This window comes from Sciurus carolinensis, chromosome 1 (assembly GCF_902686445.1).
Source record: "Sciurus carolinensis chromosome 1, mSciCar1.2, whole genome shotgun sequence".
Lineage (NCBI taxonomy): Eukaryota > Metazoa > Chordata > Mammalia > Rodentia > Sciuridae > Sciurus > Sciurus carolinensis.
This window is the reverse complement of record NC_062213.1, coordinates 189,908,671-189,935,502: the sequence shown is the minus strand read 5'-3', so window position 1 is coordinate 189,935,502 and position 26,832 is coordinate 189,908,671. Positions and strand designations below refer to the sequence as shown.

Below are 26,832 nucleotides of genomic sequence, written 5' to 3'. Positions count from 1 at the left end.
ACATAGAATATAACGTGTTCTAATTTGTTTCCCAGCCTAGGTTGCAACCTCAAAGATCTGGGGACCCCTCTCTATTCTCTTGGAGAAGCTGTGAGAATAAAAGATCAGAAGCTCCAAATACGGAGTCAGAAGTTCAAGAAACAACTCAAATCCAGGCCTGTGGTGGCGCCTGAGAAGACAGGGAGGGACAGGGGAGGTGGAGTGTGGTGGGAGACTGGAGCCTTGGACATTTTTTTTATTTTCCTTTTTTTTTTTTTTTTTTTTTTGACTTTTTGTAGTTGTAGATGGGCACAATCCTTTATTTGTTTATTTATTTTTATGTGGTGCTAAGGATCGAACCCAGTGCCTCACACATGCTCGGCAAGTGCTCTGCCTCTGAGCCACAACCCCAGCCCATCCTGGACATTTTCTTTGTGTGTATGTGTGTGGTAATGGGCCTCATGCATGTTAGGCAGGCATTCTGAAACTGAGCTACATCCCCAGCCCCAGCCCCAGGCCCAGCCCCGGGCACTTCCTAAAGCTCCCTTTCTCCCTAGCAGGATGAGAAAGAAGTGGGCCAGAGCTAAACTGGGGCCCAAACACTGGAAGTCTCCAGGGAGGTCCATCTCCCAGGAGATGGAGAGCAGACTCCGTGGTTTAGTTCTGATTCGATTACTTGTCAGTTCTGTGGCCTTCCCTGGGCCTCCGTTTCCTCCCGTGTAAGACGTCGCTTCTGAGGTCTCCTCCAGCTCTGACAGCCCATGCTTTTACATGATAAGTAGTGCACATGCATGGCTTCCACTGTGCTTTGTACTTTCATATGCCTTTATCTCATTAAACCTCCTGACATCTATCCGAGGCGGGTATGGGTTCTATACATTAACAATGAGAACAAAGCTCAGGGCCTCGAGACCCAAGAATACACAGCCAGGACGTGCTGCCAGGTCTCTGGAAACCCATCCCTGGGTTCCACGTGGAGGGAAGCCTGAGAGAGCAGCCAGCACAGGGTAGAAGGCCCCCAGTGACTGGTTCCCAGGCTCATCCCAGCCTCTCCCTCCTGAAACTGCTCCCTTGAGGCAAATAAGGGAACTCTTTAAAATATCAGATTTAATTTAAAGTCAGTTTCGAAAAGAATATGGACATAGAAATTAAAAAGTTGATTTCACAGAAGTCAAGAATAGGAGTGGGTACCAGAGGCGGGGAAGGGCGGGAAGAGGGGGAGATGCAGAAAGGCTGGCAGGGTACAGCTGGGAGTGGGAAGCAGTCTAGTGCTCCACGGCATGGTGGGGTGACTATGGTCGACAACAACCCATTTCATATTTCCAAGTAGCTGTAGAGAGGATTCTTAATGTTCCCAACACAAAGAAATGATAAATGAGGTGACAGACATGCCCGTTACTCTGATCTGAGGATATGTTGAATACATGTACTGAAATGTCACACTGTTCCCCTAAATGTGTAGAGTCACATGTGCCAATTAAAAATAAAGTATATTCTTAAAAAAGAGTATGGACAACATGCTGGTTTTTATGCCAACTTTTTTTTTTTTTTTAATTATAAAGAAGTTCACACCACTATAGAGAAAATTCCAGTCAGACACAAACAGTAAGAGACCTCAGTCCAAGGGGCAGGGGAGTGAAAGGAATAGGACTTGCTTTTTTTCTTTAACACTTATGTCATGTTTGGATTGTTTTCTTCCTTTCTCTGGGAAAAAAAAAAAAAAAAACTTGGGAGAAATTTTTTTGAGCACCTGCTCTGAGTCATGATTCAGTATTAAATACTTTACTATAATGGATTATCTCATTTAATTCTCACAAAAACCCTATAGAGCATAAGAATACTCAGAGCAGCTTTCTTCATAATTGTCAAAAAAGGGAACCAATTCAAATGCTTATCCACAGGAGAACCAGCCAACTGTGCTGCATTCATCTGAAGCAATACGGAACAGCAATAGAAAGAAAAAACCTCTGGTATATGCAACAACAAAGAGAAATCTCACAAATATGCTGAGCAAAAGCAGCACACACAAAAGAGTACCTATTGTATGATTCCATTTATATGAAGTTCAAGAACAGGTAAAACCAATTAATGGTGATAGACGACAGAAGAGTGTTTAACCCAGGGGAGTGTGGGGTGCAGACTAGGAAGGTCATGTGGGAACCCAGGTGGTACATAGATGGCCTTTATTTTGATTGGGTGGCAAACATGGATGTAGACATTTTAAAGATTCACTGAGCTGCACACTAAGATTAGCACACATGATGTGTATGTATGTAATTAATCAAATAAATGGAGGGGAGCTGGGTATGGTGGTGTATGCTTATAATCTCAGCAACTTGGGAGGTTGAGGCAGGAGGATCACAATTTAGAGGCCAGCCTTGGCAACTAACTAGTGAGACCCTGACTCAAAATGAAAAATAAAGAGTGCAGCAGAGTGCTCTATTTATTCGATCCCCAGTATGATTGATAAATAGATAGACAGATAGGTGGAAGGACAATTTTTTTTTTAAATGGGAAAGAGAATTACCTGCAGAAAAATGACACTCGGCGGTCACAGAGTTGGCAGGTAGTGGAGCTGGGATTCAAGCCAGGTCTGTTGGACTCTGATGACCTTAAGTTATCAGGCTACATTGAGCCCTGACTGCCCAGAGGGTGCCTTGACTCTCCACCTGCAGCGCCATGCAGGCCCCTCTGGAGGCCTCCGTGCTCCTGGGTTCAGACGTGTGGAGCCACTTCCTCCTGCAGTAAGCTAATCACTGGTCACTGTGCTTCAGCCCCTAAGTGGAACCAGGCTCCCCAGAAGCTTCGGCACACTGAGAGCTGCCCTTCAGTCAGGGAGGCCAAATGGGAGCCAAAGTCAGTCCCCCACTAAAAAGCTTTGGGTGTGCGGGACATGGGGCAGGAGGAGGGCTGCTCTGTGCCAAGAGAGGGTTTCCAGTCATGCCCATCACTCACAAACAGGCCCTGGTCACATGAACGAGATTTCAGATGTGAAGGACCAGGGTCTTCAGTCTTCAAGTACAGTGGGCCTGGGCTTGGCTCCAACAGCTGGCCCAACAGTCTGGCCTCTGGGCGACACAGCCTCACACTTTCCCATTAGGACCTCAGCTCCTATTGATCCAGAAAAGCCAGATCCTGCCAGTCGGCCTCACCCTTCTCCTAACCAGAGACCAGAGGAGTTGGAGGGACTCAGACTCGAAGCCACCTGCATCCTGCTTTGCATTCTCAGCCCTGCCCAGGGTTCCTCCTTTTTCCTTTCCCCTCTCTGAAGGGAGCCACCTCCTGCTGCTTGGCACAGATCCCCCTCTCCCGCTACATCCTCTCCACTCTCCCCCCAACTCCTACACAATCCTTGTCCCAAGCCATTTCCTGCAGCTTCCCATCTGATCAGTTTCTTAGGAAGGATAATTATCCATGGAGGGAGGAGGCGGAAAACTCTTAGAGCCAAGAAAACTGGAAGAAAACTTCGTCTAGTCCATTCACCTGCCAGGACGGCCACTGTCCTAATCACAGCCAGTCACAGTCATGCCTCCCCCTAAAACATCTGCAGTCCCCGCATCTTCAGGGGAGTCCACACTCCTCTGCACTGAATCTGAGGCCTCCTTGATTGGTTCTAACCTAGGTTCAGATTTGTCACCAACACATTCCAAGCAGCAGCATCACCAAGACCCGTCTGCCACCAGGCCCACGCTATACTGTGCTGCATCCCTGTGCCATTTCGACTGCCTTGTACTTTAGCTGTTTACATGTCTGTCTCCCACACAAGTGTGAGTGTCTCAAGGGTGGGAACCAACTCCCACAGCTGCGCCCGATGCATCGTAGATGCTCAGAGGCAAGCTGGAAAGGTAGGACACCAGGGAAAGCCACCATCCTCTCCAGAAGGAACAGAACCGTTTCTGAGAGAATGGGGTGGGGGGAGGAGGGCCACTTTCATCATGGCAGAAAGGCCCAGGCTGGAGTTTGACAACCCCGGCTCTGCCACCAGCTGCTGCAGCCCTTGGGCAAGTCACTTCCGCTCAGGCCTTCAGCTTCCTCCTCTGTAAGATGAGGGGGCGGGCCAGGCTCTGTCACCATTCACCAAACATTCATGGGCCTTCCTGCTTGGTATGCTCCTCAGCGAGCTCATGTAACCTGCTGGGGTCCACATGGCCACAAATGCAAGAGCCAGGACTTTCTGTTCCCAAACCCTCATCTCCTCCATTACACTTTCTGAGCTCTGCACACTTTCTCTAGGTAATAGATATGGAAAATGAAAAAAACCCCAAGATAATGTGGCCTGGGAAAAGGGAGTGAGAAAGAAGGCCATACAGTGACAGCCTTCTCCCAAGACAAATGTTTTCCAGATGCTGGCTGCAGACAGGGAGGAGGTGTTTTATCGCCCCTAAAGTAGTAGTCTCTAGGAAGTGTTAATCTCCTTCAAAGTAAATCCTCTCCAGACACTTCCCACAGACCCCCCCACCCAAAAAAGTTCAAATTCCTGAGTACCCAAGGAAACAGATATATTCACTAGACCATCCCTTTCTTTGTTCAGTGGCTCATTTTCCACTAGGAAAGTGGGTCCACTGACACCATTTCATCCCTGCATCCCCTGTTTGGGTGTGAAACTTTGCTCCTGAGTAAACCGCTGAGATAATTTTGAGGTTTGCATCTGGAACAGTCTTTTTGTGCTAACACTAGCATCCCTCTTGGCTCACTCGTCTGATCTCTGATTCTAAGTCTGCCCTCCCTGACCTCGACAAGCCCAGGTCATGCCATTGGGTTCAGCTGGGGAGAGCCATGTCCAGATCCTAGAGCTCTGTGGTGCCCCATTTCCCACATAAGTCTGATGACCATCCACCTGCTGACCAACCCTGAGACTGGGCAGGAAAAGGGGTGGCCAGCAGGAGTCTTGTAGAGCCTGGCACCCCACCGAGCCATGTGCCCTTGTGGCCACCCTCTCTGCTCCAGCTTCCTCTCTTGCCTCCTCAGGAGCAGCTCTCCTAGCCTGGTGCTCCTGCCCCACTGTTGGCCTGGTCAGAGATGCCTGGAACCTTTGCTCTGTTCTCTCACAAGCCCAGCTGGGGTGCTGGTGGGCAGGGACCTGCTTTGCTCATCACCCTGTGGTCAGCCCACAGCCCAAGTCAATTCCTTCCTCATCTGACTCCCAGCTATCTCCACGCTGGGTCAGACCATGCAAGACTGCTCAAAATCCTCCAAGAGCACTACACAGCATGTGGCATTGGCTCTAACACCCACCCTACGGCCACAGGCCCCTTACCATTTGGCCCCTGCCTTCCCCTCCACTCTTACACCACAGTTCCCCTCTTACCCACTCCAGTTTCCTCAAACACACCCTCCTCAGGGGCCTGGACTCTGAACGTGGGATCCTTCCACCATTCAGCCATCTCCTCCAGAGCCTCTGCTGACCATCCAAAGTAGTCCCCATTTCTCTCTCACACTAATTTCCTTTGGAATACTTATCACGGCCTGATGTTGTCAGGTCCATCCACTGCCCACGCTGGCATGCGAGCCCCCTGGCCTCAGGGGCCTCTTCTGTCTTGATCCTGGCCGTGTTCTCAGCATCCAGAATAGAGTCTGGCACTGGGAGAGAGGAAGCTGGCTGGTGTGTGCTCATATTAGCCTGGGTGACCACGAAGGCCACTCTGAAGACAGGACATGTGACCCGAGGCCTGAATGAGAGCACCAGCCTGAGGCAGTCTATGGGCAGTATTCCAGGCTGGGGACAAGTGCGGGTCACAACTGCATGGAAGAAAGGGCCTGGCAAGGGACGCTGTGTCAGAGGAACACGGGAAGGTCGGCGTGGTTCAGGGCAGAGAGGAGCGAGAAAGGTGCAGGCCACATCTGTCTTGGCTTTCATCCTATGTTCATGAGGAAGCGTCAGAAAGGTCTTCAGAGGGAACACCAAGTTCTGGTTTACACTTCTACAAACTCCCTCTGGCTGCTCTGTGGAGTTGATTATTGCAGGCAGCAGTGGAGCTGGGAGACCACTCAGGTGGCCATGGGAGTCACCATGAGATAATCATGGCATGGACAGGGACAGCAGGTGTGGAAATGCAGCACGGGGCAAGCCTTCGACTCGTGTGGCCATGCTCTCACCAGCCTGAGGAGCCCTGGCCACAGTTGTACCCCTCTGGCTGGAGTATGGATGCTCAGCAATCCAGCTGAACCCACCTGCCCAATCTTACTTCTCACTGATCCCCAACTCACCCTCCTGGCCCCAGCTGGCTGGGTGTCCTTCCAGTGGTCACCCACACTGGATGCTCTGAGACTCAGCTGCTGTTGTGACTCTCGCCCACTCTGCCACCTCCTCTCCTCTTATGGGATCTGGTGAAGATTCCTGCACCACGGCATCTGCTTACTGCTCATCTCAACTACATTCAGCTGGTCCCTGGAGGCCTCCTGTGCTTTAAGCAGAGTAGCACAGCAAATACCAAGCACTTAATTATTCCCTAACTTAACTTTCCCAAGGTAACTGTAAGCTGGATGAAGGCAGATGCCATGCCTTGCATCCTCGGGGTTGTCGTGATGATGAGACATTGATGCCCCTTGTGGAGCCCTCAGCACAAGGTCAGTCACTGGCAGGGGCTCAGTTGGTGGCAGTTCCCTCCTCACTGACCACGTAGGGTGACAGCCATCACAACTGCTCAGCACTATAAGTGTGGCTGAGCACCTCTGTTTTCTTTGATAGCCAAGCAGGTGGGTGAGATGAGTCTGGTGGACGGGCTACAAATATCCCAATGGGTTTCCAAAAGCAAAGGGCAAAGTTCAGCACAACCTCTGCTCTGCGCATTCTTGACTCTGTGCCTCTTTCCAATTCTCTCTCCATGTGAGCTGAGCAAACTCCTGCTTAACCTTCAGGACCCCTCTCAGAGCTCTGGGAAGACCTCCCTGAACCATGCCTCACAAGTCCCTCCAGAGCGCCAGCCCTCTGTGGGCCCCTGCTGTGGCGCTTCACGGCACACCATGAATGCTGTTTACATGTCAGCTTCTCCCTTGAGGTTGGGATTATATTTGTTCACTTTCCATCTTCAGCACATTTATCAGCTCAAATCAATGTTTGCTGAGTGTAGGTCTCCACCCCTCCCGCAACTAAAGACCCAAATCAAACAGTTCAGCTCGGGCCCCACTAGTACCCCCACCCTGCCTACTGGTGATATTCCCCCTACCCTAATGCCCTCCGGTTCACATACTTCAACTCTCCCCTCATCTCTTCCTTTAGTTTAAGAAGGCCGGTGTGGCATGGCAGCTCCTGCTAAGTCCTCACAGTGCTCAGGACTTTACAGACCTTACCGCATTTGACTAGGGAAACAGGCTCAGGCAGGGTGACGCGGCTAGGAAGCGGCAGGACCTCCTGCCTTAACTGGCACAGCTTGCCTGGCATTTACCGCAGCTGGGCCTATTTTTTAAAACCATTATCTGTTTTGCATAATTGAATGCTTTTACAGCTAGACATCGAGTTGTCATGTGCTACTGTATTTACTCATGAAATGTTCTAGGCAATAAGTCTTGCTACTACAGCTAGGTGGTGTACTGCAACACAACTGCTATGTGGCAGAAACAGTACCGGACTTGGAGTGAGAAGTCCTGGCTCTTGCTTCAGCTATGCTGTCATCACCTAACCCTACCCTAACCCACCTAACCCACCTAACCCACCTAACCCACCTAACCCCTGAGTCTCGGCTTCCTCATTTATTAAAAAAAGAATAACAGCTGGATGCAGTGGTGCACACCTGTAATCCCAGCAGCTCGGGAGGCTGAGGCAGGAAAATCATGAGTTCAAAGCCAGCCTAAGCAAAAGCTAGATGCTAAGCAACTCAGTGAGACCCTATCTCTAAACAAAATATAAAATAGGGATGGGATGTGGTTCAGTGGTTGAGTGCCCCTGAGTTCAACTCCCAGTACCAAAAAAAAAAAAAAAAAAAAAAAGGGCAATAACAGCATCTCCCTCAAAGGGTTTCCCAAGGGCCTGGGTACATAGCTCAGTGGAAGAGCACATGCTTAGCATGTGCAAGATACTGGGCTCAATCAACAGCACCGCGCCCCCCCCCCCCCAAAAAAAAAGAGTTTCCTGATATGTATAAGGAAGTGCTCTACCTATCTTAGTGGTGTATTCATTAAAAGAATCAATATTCTTTACCCATAGCCACCTCACCCCGTGCTTAGCATCACTGCATATACAGGACACTAAGAAGTTAGTAGGTGGGAAAACAAGTCAGTGTTTCTCTTCTTCCTAATCCTAAAAGCCACCATTTATTTTATATTCTGGATGTGCCAAACTCCGTACTACCCATCTTACATAGGTGCTCTGAATTCTTCCAACATTCCTTCCTATTGTGTTATCCCACGTTATGGATCAAACTGAGACTCAATGAGGGTAAGTGACTTGTCTAAGGTCACTGCCTCAAAGCTGTAGTGCTTGAACCCAAGTCTGTTGGGCTGCAAAGCCTGGGCTCCTAACCACCATGCTTGTGAGCATCCTGGAACTGCTGTGGGACCCTTCTACCCTAGGTAGAAGCTTCTGACCAGTCCAGGGAGCAATCCTTCAAGCATCTCCTCGACATCCTAGCTATCCTTCATGACCTGTCTCAGTGGTCACTTCATAAAGCCAAAGACCACAGCACCTTCTCTTGGTCCACTGCCTAGGTCCTACGTCTAGAGACCCCTGAGTTAGAGAAGAGCCCTGCCTCTGTCATTAGTTCATGTGTGGTCCAGGGCCAGTCTTCTCTGGGCCTCAACTGGAAAATGAGAGGACTGGATCAAAACATCTCCACTTTCCCTTTGGGCCTGGGGCCCACAGGCTGGGAGAAGATTCTTCCTACCAGTGAAGTATTAGAATACTTTATACTTTCACTCCCAAAAGCAAGGTGAGAGCAGAGTGTAGGATCCTTGGTTCAGGAAACTGCAGAGGCCAGTCAGGGCTTCCTCGGGCACACCCTGCCACCCCAAGCCTACCCTCCTTCTGAGGCTGTCCCTTGAGTCTGCTGTCTCCAAGGTGGCTGTTCCCCTCACAGGGACTCGGAGGTGTGTTTGGGCCCCAGGCACTTTAAGAAAAAGGGAGGGAGACCTGAGCCACACCTGGGGTGTGAGTTGATTCACTGTGACAACCCAGCTGCCCCAGGGGGCAGAAGAGAAACCAGGTACCTTCCTGCACAGGGTAGGAGAAACCTGCTCATAGCTTTGATCCCCAACCCAGAAAAGGTTTTCTCTAGGGAGTCATTTGTACTTCTCTTCCCTCAGGACACAGCCTGCTTATTCTGAGGGGCTCATTCCCCTTTCCCTGAAGGTGTTCCACAGTCTCTCAGGCAAATCTCACTCATTCCAGGATCAAGAAACACTTTGTCCAAGGGGCCATCCCTTTATCTTTCTTCAATTTCCCACAGCACAAAAGGCAGAACCTAACCTTTAGAACCTGTGGCTACTATGGGCCTTGTCTCCCTGGCAAAAGTCCACATATACAATCGACTATTCTGGAGGAACCATGACTCTCAAACAACCTTAGAAACGTAGATGCCAAAGAACAGATCATCCAGTCCCTGCTCCCATCTAGGCCAGAATCCCTTAGCAACCACTCCTGAATGATGCTCCTTTTCTCTCCTGGCCCACTTCTCTAGACTGTCTCCTTCCAGAAGCTTCCCTCATCTCTCCTCTTCTCTGACCTCCCCCACCCCAGCCTGAACCAAACAATTACCTACTTGTGCTTTCTCCCTTGTGTGTTGTCTTACTTCCCCTGTGGGCTCATTTCTCCAAGCCTGTAACCATGAGTTGGAGTTAGAGATGACCATGAACCTATACTCAAGAATTCCGTGCTTTGAAGCCAGGGCTCCAGGACAGCCCTGGCCTAACCTCAAAGAAGACGAGGCTGTGGAGTTCCCCTCGAGTGCCTCCAGTCTGCCCAGGCCCCAACAGAGCAGAGGCTCCCCTGGACTGATAGGCTTCCTGCTGGAAAGCCCCCAGAGCTTTCCACAGTGAAATCCATAGGCAGGGGAACTAAGACCCAGGGAGGAAAGATAACTGACCATAGCCCACATGCAGGAAAGAGGAAGAGCCGAGACTAGGTCCCAGGTCCTGAATTCCCATCCTAGAGCTCTTTGCCTTTACCCAAGTGGCTTTATAAAAACCAAATTTGCCCTCAAGAACACACACTCACAAGCTCAAATACGCATGGAGAATTTCTAAAAAGATGTACAAGAAAGGCTGGGGCTATAGTTCAGTTGGTAGAGTGCTTGCTTTGCAAGCACAAAGCCCCGGGTTCAATTCCCAGCACTACAAAATAAAGAAAGAAAGAAAGAAAGGAAGGAAGGAAGGAAGAAAGATGTATGAGAAAGTTAATAGTGGTAACATCTGGAGAATATAACAGAGGGGACAGTGAAGGAGGTAAAGAGGGAGACTTCTTTTCACTTTAATTCCCCTCTGTACTGTTGCTGGGTTTTACTCTGCTGTTTTGTTTTACAAGTTGTATTTATTCGTATAAAAATAAATCTACCAGCTAGGCATGGTGGTGCACACCTGTAATCTCAGCAACTCAAGTCAAGAGGCTGAGGTAGGAGGATCACGAGCTCAAGGCCAGCACGGGCAATTTGGTGAGACCCTGTCTCAAAAATTAAAAAGGGTTGGGGATGTAGCTCAGTGGTCAGTGGTAGAGGGCCACTGGGTTCCTCAAAAATAAAAAACCCTACCATATAAAACAGATTCTGGCTCCAGTACACTGATAACACACAAAAAAAAACAAAGACAAACCGTGCACAGTGTCGCAACACCTATAATCCCAGCAACTCAAGAGGCTGAGACAGGAGGATCACAAGTTCAAAGCCAGCCTCAGTGATTTAGTAAGGCCCTAGGCAACTTAGCAAGACCCTGTCTCAAAACAAAAATAAAAAGAGTTGGGGATGTGGCTCAGTGATTAAGTGCCCCTGGCTTCAATCCCTGGCATACACCCCATCCCCCTCCAAAAAAAAAAAAAAAAAAAAAAAACCCAAAGACAAGCCATAAGTAAATCTGTCCAGGTGCAACTATAAATTAACAATACTACCTTCTTATACAGTTTATGGCCACTGGTCTCATGAATTCATGGTCACAGTGCAGTTTATGGCTTGAGAAATCTCAGGAAGAGCTTAATTCAATTAGACCTCTCAGCAATTCCCTAAGGAAGTTCTGGTATCTCACTTTTACTTACACAGATTGAGGGCAGACCAAACAGACTCAGATCTTCCCAGAGAGACCCCACCCAGCCCAAAGAGGATGCTCTTGCAGACCCTCCATTAGAGCCAGGCCCAGGAGGGAGGTGGCCACCGCAGCACCACTTACTTAGACACCAGCTAACGCCTAAAGCACCATTCTATGAATGTCACTTTGGGTTAAACTCCCTGGCCTGGAATTCAGCCTAGCGCCAGAGAGCCTCTGGACCCATTTCTCCGCCTCTCAGAGCAGCCAACCTGGTTTCCTCTCTGTCTCAATCTCTGCATGGACCCCACTTCCACAGGACGTCAGTCAGGCGCTCCTTCGTTCATTCACTTCCTAAATATTTGCAGAGCCCTTGCCCTGTGCCATACACAGATAAGAAAGTGAACGCACAGGGCTGGGATGTAGGTCAGGGCCTAGCACGGGCAACCCTGGGTTCCATCCCCAGACCCTTAAAAAAAGAAAAGAAAACCAAATAAAACAAACCACCCCGGAAAGTGAACACAAAGGCCCTGTCTTCCAGGAGTTTACATTCTTATGGGAATTAGATACTAAGTATAGCCCTCTTAGCCCATCCCTTCCCTCCTTCAAGACTCCCCTCAGGTGCCACCTCCTCCAAGAGGCCTTTCTCTAACCACCCCAGCCCTCAGGGACTGCCGGCTCCCTCTGAACCATGCCTCTGCCAGGAGTCCACCTAGCCCTCAGCACAGATCACAGCTTGTCTCAACTCGTCTCATCTTGTCTGGTCCTAAGCAGACTGGAAGCTCCTACTGAGCAGCGCCTGGGTTTTTGCTCTTAGTTCCCAAAGGCCACAAGCTATTGCCAGCTTGCTGATTACAGTTGCCACGCCTCCTCAAACCTGGTTTTTGGCCGCTTAGTCCCAGTTGGCCAGCACAAAGACAGGGTCTTCTTGGGCTTTACCTGGCGCCCAGCAAATGCTATGTAAGTGTTAGCTATTACTGTTCTAGTGAACTTGTGGGATCTGCCTAACAGCTGTGATGTCACCCCTCCGTCTCCAGTGGCCTGATTTCAAACAGGCTCAGCACTGGGTGGAAGGCCCAGTCCAGCTTACAGGTAAGAATTCTCCAAGAGCCTGGGAAAGAAAAACCCTCTCACCCTGAATCACAGTCAGTGTTACCTAAGGACACACCTTTGCAGGAAAGAGCTTGCTGGGGTAATCTGGGGAACTCCAGATTTGTGGCAAGTAATATTAGAATTCATGGCTCAGGTCTGGTCTAATAAACCCCAAAACTGGCCCTGCATGTTGGATGAGTTTTAGAAGGAAGGAAAGGAAATCAGCATGATTCCGGGGAAGGGGGGTAGCCCACTGATCCAGACCCAACCTAAAACTTAGTTCAGTTAAAATTAGATTAGCCCATAAGATTAAAAATACCCACATATAATCATAAGCTGCCTTAAAGTATCAGTTGATGTTTATTGGCATCTAAAGAGACGGTTTGGCCCAGTGTGGTGTGTGCAGACAACCTTGGGGAGACACGTCTGACTCAGACATTTGCAGGGGGGGTGAGCACTGTAGAGGCGGCCCACACAGGCGATGGATGACTCAGGAATAACCCAGGTCCCAGCCTTGCTGAGCACGGCTTCTCGCTTGCCCAGGAAGGAAAGGGGCGAAGCGGGGGTGGGGGGCAGGTAACGGGAGGAGGAGAGGAGGGGAGGTGGCAGGCCATCCAGCTGTGTACAGCTGTGACATTTCTGACACTCCTGTATGTTCAGGAATACCACTACTTCTGAGATGGGAAATTTTGTCACTGTAGGACTTGAAGTAGGTCAATTTTTTTCCCCAAACCCAAGAAGTGATCAACAGAAAACAGCCAAACCTGTAAACCTCTAGAATGATTACAGGAAAAATTAAATTTCTAAACTGAAATGATGGCATGATGATGAAAAGAACAGAGGATCCAAAGTCAGACATATCTGGGCTTAAACCCCAGTATTTTCTAGCTGTGCAAGTACCTGACCCAATCTCTGAAACAGCTTAATAAATGGTAGCTAATGTTATTAACAAATATTTAACAAGCTGGGTGAGGCTGAACGTACCTGTAGTCCCAGCTGTTCGGGAGGCTGAGGTGGGAGGATCACCTGAACCCAGGAGTTTGACATTAGCCTGGGAAACTTAGCAAGACTGTCTAAAAAACTTTTTTTTCTTAAACAAATACTAAACAAAAATATTATAAATTAGGAAAAAGGAGTTCAGAGAAGTTGTATCTTGCCTAAGATCACACAGCTGGGCAGAAAAGAGCTAAGATCAGGGATAGAGGTGTAGCTCAGTGGTAGAACACATGCTTATTAGCATATATGAAGCCCAGGGTTAAAAAAAAAAAAAAAAAAAAACCGGGAGTGGCGGCACATGCCTGTAATCTCAGCAATTTGGGAGGCTGAGGCAGGAGGATCTCGAGTTCAAAGCCAGCCTCAGCAACTTAGTGAGGCCCCAAGCAACTCAGGGATACTATGTCTCTAAATAAAAAATATTTTTAAAAAGGGGGGGGGGATGGCTGGGGATGTGGATTAGTGGTTAAGGCCCCTGGGTTCAAACCCCTGGTACCAAAAAATAAATAAATAAATAAATAAATAAATAAAATCTCAGATCTCTTGCTTCCCTCACCCCCAAACTCCCCCTCCCATTCAGAAAGTTTTCCATTGTAACTCATTTTCCCCTGCCTCTTCTGTCTCTTCTTGAAAGCCTACAACACTTGGAGGGAAAGAAAAAGTCCTCCACTTAAAACAAGGGCTATGAGAATGACCTTTCCATGTGACTTCAGCCCTCACTCTTCACAAAAATGCAGGTGTACACGAAGCGTGTTTAAGAACTTGCTGCTGATCCAGCCAGGGCTCCAGACTACCCAACTCCTTCAGTTCTTCCCTCCCACGGGAGGTGTCCCTCCTGACAACCATCTAGGCTACCAATGTGGGTATGTCTGGTCATCTACTCTCCTCAAACCCCCCTGGGCTGGGCACATGTCTGTAATACTAGCAACTTGGGAGGCCAAGGCAGAAGGATCGCAAATTTGAGGCCAGCCTCAGCAACTTAGGTCATAAGCAACTTGGTTGAGACCCTGTCTGGGGTTGTGGCTCAGTGGTAGAGCACTTGCCTAGCATGTGTGAGGCACTGGGTTCGATTCTCAGCACCACATATAAATAAATAATAAAAGGTCAAAATTTTTTTTTAAAAAATAAGAGAGCTAGGTATATAGCTCAGTGCAAAGTGTTCCTGTGTTCAAGCCACTTAAAGAAAGAAAGAAAGAAAGCCAGAGCACAGAGGCGCATGTTTGTAATCTCAGCAGCTCGGGAAGCTGAGGCAAGAGGATGGCAAGTTCAATGCCAGTCTCAGCAACTTAGTGAGACCCTGTCTCAAAATAAAAAATAAAAGGGGCTGGAGATGTGGCTCAGTGGTTAAGCACCCTTGGGTTCAATCCCTGGTACAAAAACAAAGCAAAAATATAAAAAACCAACCAAACCCCTGTGGATCTCTGGTTCCCCTTGATTCCTGCCCCCAACCCTCCACATGCAGGCTTTTTTTCTTTCTTTTTATAGTGCTGGGGACTGAAACCAGGAGCACTCTACCACTAAGTCATATCCCCACTCCTCTTAATTTCTTATTTGAGACAGGGTCTCACTAAATTGCCCAGACTGTCCTCAAACTTTCCACCCTCCTGCCTCAGCCTCCTGAGCAGCTGAGATTACAGGCATGTGCCACTATGCCCAGCCCCCTAGATCCTTACAATAACCCACCATGTTATCTAGGGAGGAAAAAGAATAAGACCTTAGGTTAAAAACCAGGGATTGTGTCTTTTGCAAGTTACTTGCTAAGTGACCTCAGGTAGGCAACAGTCCAAGACTGTCTCCTAAGATGTCAAAAAAAAAAAAAAAAAAAAAATTAAATCCTGCACATGCAAGGGTTTTGGAAACAAATTACAGCACTAATGAGAATGGCTACTAAACTCCCCTGCTTGTCAGGCTAAAGAAAGTTGCGCCACCTGCTCCCAACACAAAGGCGCTCTCAGGGAATTCTGCTGGGCCCTGAGGGTAACCAAGAGCAGCCCAGTACTGTTCCTGCTTAGGGATAAAAGGTCACAGTCACAAGGTTTGCCCCCCACCCCCCAACACATGCACACAGCTTTGTCACTCCCCTGCCCAAGAAGGGAAGAAGCAAGCACTGCTTAGGCAGCTAAGAGGCCACCACCAGCAGAAAGGTGGCAGGCAGAGAACCTGACCACATGATTTGTGCATACCCACACAGATGCAGTGACAGAGGACAGGCCCAAAGCCCGGTGCAGAACACCTATACCTTTTCTCAGGAAGGGACAGGGTTCCCACTGTGGACATCTGCCCACATCACAGAGGGAGCCCTACAGTCCCCAAGTGCAGGTGCATTAGGCTGGGTACCACTTGGCACAGGGCCATGTCCATCTGCTGAGGGCAATGTGAGAGGCAGGAGATGCAGCTGCACCCCTCCAGGAGGCTGTGCCAATACTCGAACAGAAAATAAACAGCAGTTCAGCATCACTAAAGTTAACCCCTGAGCTGTTTCCTCGTCTGCCAAACAGAGAGCCTTTATCTCCTATGATTTTAGTAGGGATTAAATGAGATTACTCTTACAAAGTGCCTGACACTACTCTGTAGATACTCAATAAATGGTAATTATTATTAAAAACAACCCTCCACCCCCAACAGAGGAGATGTCACAGGACAAGCTAGGCCTAATGCCAAAGCTGTGGATAAACAATAAGGGAGAAGGGTTCTGAGGAGAAAGGGAAAGCAATTGCTGCAGGCTAGAGTGGGCAGGCAAGACCTCCCAAAAGGGGAGGGCTATAGTTTGAATCTTCAATGTCCCCCAAGGGGCCACGTGTTAAAGGTCCCCAGAGTGGTGATATTGGCAAGCTGTGGAAACTTCAAGAGGTAGGGCCTAGTGGGAGGTCTTTAGGTCATTAGGGGTGTGCCCCTGAAAGGGACTGTGGGTCCTCTACCCTCACCTTGCCCTCTTTTCCTCCTCCTCCTTCTTTTTCTTTTTTTTGGCACTGAGGATTTAACCCAGGAGTGCTTTACCACTGAGCCATATCTCCAGCCCTTTTTTATTTTTTATTTTGAGATGGTCCCATTAAGTTGCTTAGGGCCTTACTAAATTGCTGAGGCTGGCCTCAAATTTGGGATCCTCCTGCCTCAGTCTCCTAAGTTGCTAGGATTAAAGGAGTGCACCACCATGCCCAGTCCTCTTTTTCTTCTTGACTATGAGGTAGGCAGTATTGTACGCCATGATGTGCTGTATGACCATTAGCCCAAAGCAACAAGGCCAACCGATCATGTACTGGAACCTCCAAAACCATAAGCTAAAATCAAAACTTTTCTCTTCATAAGTTCATTATTTCAGGTATTTTGGTATGGTGACAGGAAGCTGATTAACACAGGAAGGAATGTGAAGGGACCTGAAAGTCATTACAGTGAACTGGGCAAACTCAAATCTATCTCCACCTCAGTCTTAGAAAGTGGAAACAGCATCTTCACCTTACTAATTTAAGAAATGAGGTGTGTGAACCCCACAGTCCCAGTCACACAGGTACCAAAAGGCAGTGGCGGGGGTAGATAGCCCAGGTTTCTGACCACATCTTTCCTTTATACTAGAACCGGATGGACTGGGTTGGCTGAGAAAGAGGAAAGGCAAACCTTGTGGGTGCTCAGCTGAATGAAGTCCAGGCCATCTGACCAAGCAAGGCTCTCCAAGGGCCCTGGCTCTCTCAAAGACATACAAACTACATGATCCCTTCCTCCCAAGCCTCAGCTGACCTACCTCCCAACATCTTTTTTTTTTTTTTAATATTGTTTTAGTTGTCAATGGACTTTTATTTTATTTATTTATATGTGGTGCTGAGAATCGAACTCAGTGCCTCATACATGCTAGGCAAGCACTCCAACACTGAGCTACAGCCCCAGCCCATCCCTCCCAACATCTTGCAGTAAAGCGACTGTTTTTCCAAAGAGAAAAAGGATGCCTCTTTCTTTTTACTGAGTCCCATCTGGGTTTTGTTTTGTTTTGTTTTGTTTGTACTGGGGTTTAAACACAGTGGTGCTTTACCACTGAGCTACCTCCCCTTCATCTCCAGCCCTACCTTTTTTTAAAATCTTGGGGCAGGGTCTTGCTAAATTGCTGAGGCTGGCCTCGACCTCAGGATCTTCCTGCCTCAGCCTGCCAACATGCTGGGATTACAGGCATGCCATTGCGCCCAGCCCATCTGGGCTTCTTGAGACAACTTCAAGGTGACCTTTAAGCTGTTACTTCCTCTCTCCTTTTGCAAAGTAGGAGAGGCAAGCTCTAGCCTCATTTTTACTGGAAACCAGTTGCTGGATCTGATATCCATGCATGTGAAGTGGGCAACAATGACCTTATTTCCCCTGCTCACAGACTTCTTCTAAGGAGGAAACGGCAGGATATATTTTACAAAGACCAAAACCAAAAGTGCTATAAGATGTAAAGGGACAAAAGAAGCCTTTTTTGTCCCTGTTCAGAAGACAAGATGAATACCTGCTTTATGGGCTTCTGGGTCTCTGCCAGCCAGGAGTTCCAGGTCAGGAATATGGGCAAACAACATAGGGGTGCAGCCAGTGGTGAGCTGGGTGAGGCTCTCCCTCAGAACAAGCACTGCCCCAGGAGTCAGATGAACTGGGACAAAGCAGAATCCAAGCAGGAGCCAAACCACAGTATGGGAAGCAGGTGGGGAATGGCCCTCCCCTTAAGGCTTAGGGAAATTCTCACAGTTCTCCCAATGTCTAAATCCCCCTCATGCCACCAGCCCCTCCCCACTGAGGAAAGGCAAGTATCCCTGGCTCCTAGAGGTTTTTTTTTTTTTTTTTTTGGTTTTTTTTTAAGGTCCAGAGAAGGAAGTGATTTGCCTAATGTCACCCCTTGAGTCCAAGTTAGAAGAGAATCCAGAGGCATCTATTATTCTAGAATGGCAGCTTTAACCCTGCCCCTCCCACACCAGCTTCTGCAGGAGTCTCCTTGAGACTCTGCTCCATGATTAGGATAGGAAGGAAAACTGCACACAGCACTTTCCATTCTTAAAGGAGGGGTACCTTGCAAGGGAGGCAGCTGCCAAAGCTGACAGAATGAGGGCTTCACATAACTCCTGCCCACGCGGGGGTGTTGAGAGAACAGAGAATAGGTAAGACCCTGAAATAGGCTCACAGGCTCCTGGGTATCTGGCAGTGCAGACAGCATGGTGTCAGCCCCCAGCCCTATTCCCCAAGGCAGTTGGTACCATCTCCCCTCCTCCCATGACCAGCTCCGGAAGACAGCTTAAAGGAAAGAATAGTCAGTTGGACACACCCAAAACCTTGAAACCTTTAGGAAGAACATCCAGTGGCAACCTAGGGTTGAGAGATTTGTCATCCTCTTGCCTGGGAGGGAGACTGTAGGAGGCAGGGACACATCTGCCCTGAGTGGGTAAAATATTATAAGAGGCAGCTGCTGCTCACTGAGCACTCCCTGTGTGTACAAAGTCAGTTTTACATGCATTAATTGATGTCATCATCACGTCAGTAGCACTACAGCTAGATATCATTATTCCTTTTCTCCCCCCACAGTGCTGCAGTTGGAACCCAGGACCTTGCACATGCACCCCCTGCCTTTATTTCCCATTTTAAACATGGGGAAACTGAGGCTCAGAAAGCATAAGTGGCAGAGTGGTAGCTGAATTCTACCCTGCAACCTCAACTCAAACCTCAGTTCTGCAACACAAAGGTAAAGGGGGAAGAGAGGAGACATCTGAACAGGAACCCTTCAGAACTTCTGGCCATCTTTCCTTCCATTCTCTTTACTGAGATGGCCAGATGTTAGTGCTCCTGTTTTCAGAGGCAGAAAAAAAATGCCTTCCAAGCCAAAGACACAGCCTTTTGGAACTGTAAAGGAGATCATGCCCACCCTCCTCATTTTACAATGGGAAAACTGAGGCCCAAGGTTAAGTGACTTTGCCAGGGTTTCAGAGTCAGGGGAACAGCAGAAATGTCAGACCTGGAAAGGGTCACAAAGATCATCTGCCTGGTGGGAAGCATGACTGGCCCAAGGTCACAAAAGGAAGATGAATGAGAAGCTGGGTTTCCGGACTTCTAGTCTGATATCCTTGCCACAGCACCATCTCTGCTCTCCAGCTGCCCAGAGTCCTGGGCCCAGCACTCTGGTGGTGACAAAGCAGGCCAGACCCAGTCTGACCCCATTAGGTCAAGCCACATGAGGCCTGCAGGCTGAAACTTCAGACTGCCTAGAGTGGAATCTCTGTGGTCCCACCAGCAGGCACTGGGACCCTCAGTCTAAGTTCCAGTCCCCAATGCCCCAATATAATGCCCAGTGTGGTTGGAAGGTGAGGGAATTAGAGGGAGGAGGCAATTTATAGACAGCATTTGTGAGGTCTCTTCCTGGTCTCACACAAGCAAATGACACACCATGGTCACGTTAGTGTCTTACAACAAATTCAGACACAAGGTTTAATGACTCAATTGATACGTTCAGAGAGCAGTTAAGATTCTCGCCCATTTCACAAGTGAAACCTGCAGAAAAAGGCCCAAGCTATTCAAGGTCATGAATTTATGTCAGAATCAGTACACATGGTTCCCCTTGTCCAGTCCTTGATTTTTTCCAGGAAGCTGGCTACCATCAGAGTATAGGTGCTGGTGGCCCAGCTCCATGGCCAGGCCCAACCACTGTGACTGGCTCAGCACCAAAGCCCTGCACCAGGAAGCCAGCTCCTGGATCTATCAAAACAGAGGCACCAGTTCATTCCTGCAGCACGTCCCAGAGCCTGCCTCACACCAGCCTGGCCTCAGCTCTCAGCTCCTGCATGTCCTTGGGATAGCGGTGAGGCTTCCTGCCAAGTCCCACAACTCTCCAAGCCCCAAAATCAGGCAAAGAGGGGAGCAGAGTCCCAGACTTCATGCCTTCCATAGCTAGCTGGGGGTGGGCTGAAGAAGCAAAGGCAGCTTGCAAAGCCCCCCTAGACACCTCTTCCAGGAATTTCTGGGCTACACAGGCTCTGGGGAGCTCCACCAATCACCTAGCAGAATAGGGTGCTCAAACTGGGCAGTGAGCCCAATTCTCTGGGAGGGAATATTTCAAAGTCTCTTCAGATCAGGACACCCCTAACCCTTCTCCCTCTGCCTCTCCTATGAATAAGTGGACAATGTCAGCCCAGGCAGCAGCACCTTGAGACAGGACCAGACACCAACCTGGGGTAAGCTGGGATCAGACCAAGCCTCAACCTCCCCGACTCTTACCACCCCCAAAACAGCCTTCAGAAATTCCCACTAACTGTATAAAGGACGGCACTACTGTACCAGAAACTGACTCAGGGGCTTCTAACCAGCCTGGGCTGGCAAAACTGACAGATAACATTCTGGGGATCAAGGAAGGTGAGACTATGGGAACCCCTGATGTTCCACCACACTTCCATGTATCCTTGCACCCAGGTCTCTGCTATACCCACACTCCTCAGACAGGTCAAGTAGAAACATACTCCGTCCTGGAACACCCTCCAAGGAAGCAGGTAATAAATTGTACTGGATGCTGTTGACAGAGCAAAAAGTGTCACTTGCTGGAAGATACTTCTCTATGTCTCACACATAGCTGGAAGCCTGGCTCCTCTCTGGTCTGGCTCATTCAGAGGAGACCTGCCAGGTCTGGAAGCTTTGCTGAAAGTACCTAGTATCAAAAGTGTCCCATCCTTGAATCCTGCTCTCTCTCCCATGCACGATGTATGTCCCAATCTTGACAGGCCTCAGAACAGAGGCCACAGAGCTGGAGTTTGAGAAACCAAGATGGCAGGGTGCAGGCTCCCTACATTACAGAAGTAGTTCGGACCTGTAAATCCTGGGCAGCCTCAAATGGTAAGAGATGGGGCAAGAAGCTCACTTGTCTGGTGGCGGTGGCAGTGGCAGCAACAGCAGCATCAAGCAAATTGGACTTACCTATCTTCATGAGGCAGGCCAGCAGGATCCACAGAGAGATCTCAAAGGGCGTGCGAACATGTGAGTAGTCAATGCCCAAGACTGGAAAGACCTTTCGAGGCTTCATGCCATGTTCGGTGACAGAATGGTTAACAGGGCGGCTCTCTGGATGGGGTGCCTCCGGTGGGGCAGTGGTGACATCCCCAATTGAGCGTTCCTGTGGTGGCTCGGACCCTCCGATGGTGCTGGCATGGCTCCTGAGAACAGGTAGTAGCCCCACCAAAGCCACCGCTACCAGCAAGGAGGGGAAGATCCGAAGCGAAGAGGGTCCCCAGAAGCCAGACCACCAAATCATCGTGCTCCTCCCTCAGCCCAGCAGGCCTCAATCCTTAGTAAGTCAGAGGAAGACCTGGAGCATGGGTTGCAGGGAGGGAAGCGACTGGAGCAGTCTCTAGGAAAAGTTCATGTTTTAGAGTATTTTCGTAGAGGCCGTCTTCTGAGGGTGGAGGGGGGCGGGGTTTGCAACTAGACTCCGAACTGTGGGAAGAGGGACAAGGACCCAGAAGGGACCACAGAAGACCAAAAGGTCTGGAACTCCAGGCCAGGGAGAAGGGAATGGGAGGGACTGCACCCTGGAGAAGGAGGAAGGGGCAGGATAGGCTGGACCCCGGGCAAGGGAAAGGAAAGGAACTGGGGACCTCTGGCTGAGGAAAGTGACTGGGGCGCTGGGACTCCGCTAGGGGTAGGGGTAGGGGACCTGAGCTAAAGGAAGAGGAGGAAGAGGAGGAAGAAGGTGAGACGCAGTGCAAGGAAAGGAGAGAGAGGGCTGGAAGCCCAGCCTGCGAGAAAAAGTGAAGCAGCGGTAAAGCGGCCGGGAGCTTCCCCACCCAGGGGAGGGCCGGGGTCCAGGAGCACCCGGCTGAGATTCCGGGGAAATGGAGGGAGGCGGAAGGAGGAGGCAGGCGGCCTGGCGGGAAGGTGCCTCGGCGCCGGCTGGGGTCGGCTCGCTGTGGGCCAGTAGCAACACGCCCCTCCTTGCGACCCCGGCGCGTCGCTGCGCTCCGCCCCGGCCCAGTTGCAGTCCTTCCACGGCTGGCTCCAGCTCTAGCCCCGACCTCAGCCCCGGCGGCAGCGAACTGATGCCCGGCTAAGCCAGGCGCTGCAATTTATAGGCACCAGAGAGCAGCCGTTCCGCGGGCTAGAGGGACCTGTCAGCGCCGGGTGGGTGCAGCGGCCCCTGTCGTCGAGGGAAGGAAGTATCGCGTAGGAAGAGGAACCCGAATCGGATGGGGGGAAAAAAAAAAAAAAGCTCAGAACCTACAGATTCTAACACGGGCAAAATTCCGTTCTGTTTATAAGGATCTTTCACATCTACTTCCGAAGTCGCATGAAGGCTTCCCAATAAACCTGTGAAGGATACATTATCTTATGTATCTGGTTACCATGTGACCTTGAGCAAGTTATTTGGACTCTCACAACTTTCTAACCTGTTAAGGATATAGTACTGGAATGGTGGAATCATTGGAAAGCCTTTTTAAAAATACCATTACTATCCAGTAGTGGTGGCAGACATCTGTAACCCCAGCTACTCAGGTTACCAAGGCAGGAAGATCGCAAATTGGACGCCAGCCTTAGCAACCTAGTGAGACCCTGTCTGAAAATAAAAATAAAAAATAAAAAGGGCTGGGGATGTGATCAGCGGTAGAGCGCCCTGGGTTCACACACACAAGAAAATTACCAAATACCATTACCTGGGATTCACCTTCCCAGATTTAAGTTCAGTTGCTCCACAGTAGTGCCCCAGCATGTGAAGTTTTTTCAAAGTCTCTAATGTGCAACTAGGCTGAGAAGTTTTGGAATAACTGAATTGCTGTCCTATTTTATAGGAGAGTAAATTAAGGTAAAGAAAGTCAAAGTGACGAACTCAAGATCACAGAAATCTCAGAGGGAGTAAGTGTAGTTTAATAAATATTTTCTGGGCTTCTTTTTTTTTTTATTGTAAACAAATGGGATATATGTTGTTTCTCTGTTTGTACGTGGCGTAAAGGCATACCATTTGTGTAATCATAAATTTACATAGGGTAATAATGTTTGATTCATTCTGTTATTTTTTCCTTCCCCCTACCCCTCCCACCCCTCTTTTCCCTCTATACAGTCCTTCCTTCCTCCATTCTTGCCCCCCTCCCTAACCCTAACTCTAACCCTAACACTAACCCCTCCCACCCCCCATTATGTGTCATCATCCACTTATTAGCGATATCATTCGTCCTTTGGTTTTTTGAGATTGGCTTATCTCACTTAGCATGATATTCTCCAGTTTCATCCATTTGTTTTCTGGGCTTCTTAACCAGGATTTGTGCTGGATTCTAGCAACACAAAATGTAAGACATAAGATAATAAATTGGACACAGCAAGGGCTTCTGAGTTGGTTTCTTTAATGAGTGATAGATTACACAGAGGTAGTTGTTCTGTGATAACTCATGGAACACGCAGAGTGCATGTTTTCTCTAGCTATGCTATCCTTCCACGAAAAGGTATATTAAAATAACAGTAGAGTGATATGATGGGAAAAAACATTAGACTGGGTTCTCTGCACCTCACATTTTTCAGATATAGTTTCAGTCATCTAGAAGATGACAAAGAGAGGGAAACACATTCAAAGAAGGCCAGGGGGAGGGGTAGATGTGTTATACAGAAGCAGATGAAAGAACATCAGCTATTGAATGGATAAAGAAACTGTGGTATATATACACAATGGAATATTACTCAGCTATAAAGAATAATAAAATTATGGCATTTGCAGGCAAATGGATGAAATTGGAGAATATCATGCTAAGTGAGATGAGCCAATCTCAAAAATCCAAAAGGCGAATGATCTCACTAATAAGCGGATGATGACACATAATGGGGGGTGGGAGGGGGGCAAGAATGGAGGAAGGAGGGACTGTATAGAGGGAAAAGAGGGGTGGGAGGGGTAGGGGGAAGGAAAAAATAACAGAATGAATCAAACATTATTACCCTATGTAAATGTATGATTATGCAAATGGTATGCTGTTACTTCATGTACAAACAGAAACAACATGTATCCCATTTGTTTACAATAAAAAAAAAAAAAGAATATTAGCTATAGTGGAAGTAACCAAAGAGAGGAACAATGTTTAGTTCAAGGATCAGAATAATGACCATATTGCTGAGCATGGTGGCACAGGCCTGTAATTCCAGTGGCTCTGGACGCTGAGGCAAGAGGATCACAAGTTCAAATCCAGCCTCAGCAACTTATTGAGATCCTGTCTATAAGTAAATAAACAAACAAACAAACAAATAAAGGGTTGAGGATGTGACTCAATGGTTAAATGCACCTGGTTTCAATCCTCCGTATCAAAACATAAAAAAATTAAAAACAATAATGACAATATCACCTAAAAATTATTCAGCCCTTGATAGTTCACAGCCATTCGCCCAGGTTTATTAACAATCCAAGTCCTGTTGCATAGTCAGGGCCAGTGTATACTGGTGATGATTCTCATCCCCATTTTACAGATGATAAACCAAGGCTCAGAGACACAAAGTCATTTTCTCAAGGTCACACAGCAATTAGGAAACTGATCTAGGGTTTAAGTCAGGCCTCTGACATCTGAGTCCACTGCTCTATCAAAATACCACAGGTTCAGGGTAGAATAAAGAGAAGAGGGAGAGGGTAGGGCTAATGGAAGAATTTTCCAGAGGTGTCCTGGGGCCAGAACCCTGAGACTTGCAGTCCTTTCCAGTCTAGGGGTGATCTTCATTGGTGCACTCTTATTATTCTGTCTGATGGGGGCCAGCCTGGGAGGTAGCTGATCCCCAGAGGACAAGGAAATGCCACCCTTGAGATCCATGGCCTGCAGAAGGTTATAAAAATATGATAATACCAGGAAATAGTTCTTGGGAGAAACCACCTGAGATAACCTGTGGTTAAGGCCCAGCCCCAGGGTGGTGAAAGGGGCTGCCTAATGAAGACACATTAGGCACGTTGTCTGGGTCCAGACCCAGCACCACAACTCACCAGATGTGGAATTAATCAGTCTCTGTTCCACAGCTTCTTTCTTCATAATGGGGAACAGCAGTAGTGCCAACTGGTGCTGCTGTGGTGAAGATATTAACCAATGAACACAATCTCTGGAGCAGCATCCAGTAAGCTCCATGGGTATTTGCCATCATTATCTTTGCTTGCAAGTACAGAGGGCCTGGGATGTTTACTTTTTGGGGGGCATCTGGGTCCTGGGGTTTTAACCCAGGGCAATTTACCACTGAGCTACATCCCCAGTCCTTTTTATTTTGAGATGGGAATCTCACTGAATTGCTGAAGCTGGTTTCCAATTTGCAATCCTCCTGCCTCAGCCTCCCAAATTTCTGGAATTATAGGCATGCACCACTGCACCCAACCGAATTTAACACTTTGAAGTAATTATATTGTTGTGTATTGTTTGTGTTAAATGAGTTATGTTGTTAAAAGTAGTCAGTTAAAATACACTAGAGACTGGGAATGTAACTCAGGGGTGGAATACTTGCCTCTCATGCCTGGAGCCCTGGGTTTGATTCCTGGCAACAAAATAAAATAAGAAATGAAATCACTGCAATATTTGTAACCTTTTCCAGCATATCCTCATATTTATTTATTTATTTATGTATCAGAGATTGAACCCAGAGTTATTTAACCACTGAGCTACATCCCCAGTCCATTTTATTTTTTATCTTTAGACAGGGTCTCACTAAGTTGCTGAGACTGGCTAGAATTACAGGCATGCACCAAGCAAATTCTCACTTTTTTTTTTTTTTTTTTTTTTAAGTTGTTGAGGGACCTTTATTATTTATTTATTTATATGTGGTGCTGAGAATCGAACCCAGTGCCTCACACATGCTAGGCAAGCGCTCTACCACTGAGCCACAACCCCAGCCACAACCCCAGCCCCAAATTCTCACTTTTAAACCGTTCCATGCCCACACTGTTCTTGACTCATAGAGGCCATGTCTCTGCAGACTCTTCCTCCTGCCGATCTAGGACAGCCTCAAGATTCCTAGCCCTTGGCACCATCAACCCCTGCTGAGGTCGTGTCTGCTCCCCAACCTCTCATTGAATTATTTTGTTACTAGACCAGGTTCAGAGGCTCATCCCAGGGAACAACCAGCATCCAAGAGATAAGTAGCCAAGGAATGGAGAAGAAGGAGCTTTGCTCACAAATCAGCTTCTCAACTCCAAGGGAAAGAAAGGTTCCAGACTAGGAGAGTAATGATGAGGGAGAGGGAAGGCCACGAAGGGGAACAAGGGGAACCCTTTAAGGAATTTGGATGCCACCACTTGTCACTCTTTGCATGATCTGGTGTTTCTGGTCATGATGGCTGATAGGTGTCTTTACCTTTAAAGTGGGGGTGGAGGGTGGGGGTGAGTTGTCAAGTCTAGGTTAAGTTAATATCTCAAATAAACAACATGTTTACATGCAGTGCTGAGTAGAAACTGATCCAAAGGTTAAGGCAACAAAGGAGACAGACACAATAGCAATAGAGGCCAAGTCTTCCCCTCCCATACTGGTCAGTAATTGGATGTCTGCAGACCCAAGTGAAGAGTCATTGTTTTCAACAAAAGCAACCTGCAGGTCTCTGAAGAGTAACCTGGACAACCGTCATCATAACCCATGCAACAGAGGGGTGTCTACAGCATAGTTAGTGGGAGACTGATAATGTATTGCCTAG

The 26,832-nt window shown here is 48.3% G+C and overlaps 1 protein-coding gene across 1 annotated transcript in view; it reads right to left on the bottom strand.

The window, feature by feature from the left end:
- Slc9a1 (solute carrier family 9 member A1) overlaps window positions 1-22,241 on the bottom strand; it is a 54,145-nt gene extending 31,904 nt beyond the window's left edge. The window contains exon 1 of the mRNA XM_047560935.1: window positions 21,127-22,241. Within this exon, the coding sequence (XP_047416891.1) occupies window positions 21,127-21,460 (334 nt within the window). The 5' untranslated portion in view covers window positions 21,461-22,241. The remainder of the gene's footprint in view (window positions 1-21,126) is intronic.
- Window positions 22,242-26,832: the final 4,591 nt, after the last annotated feature.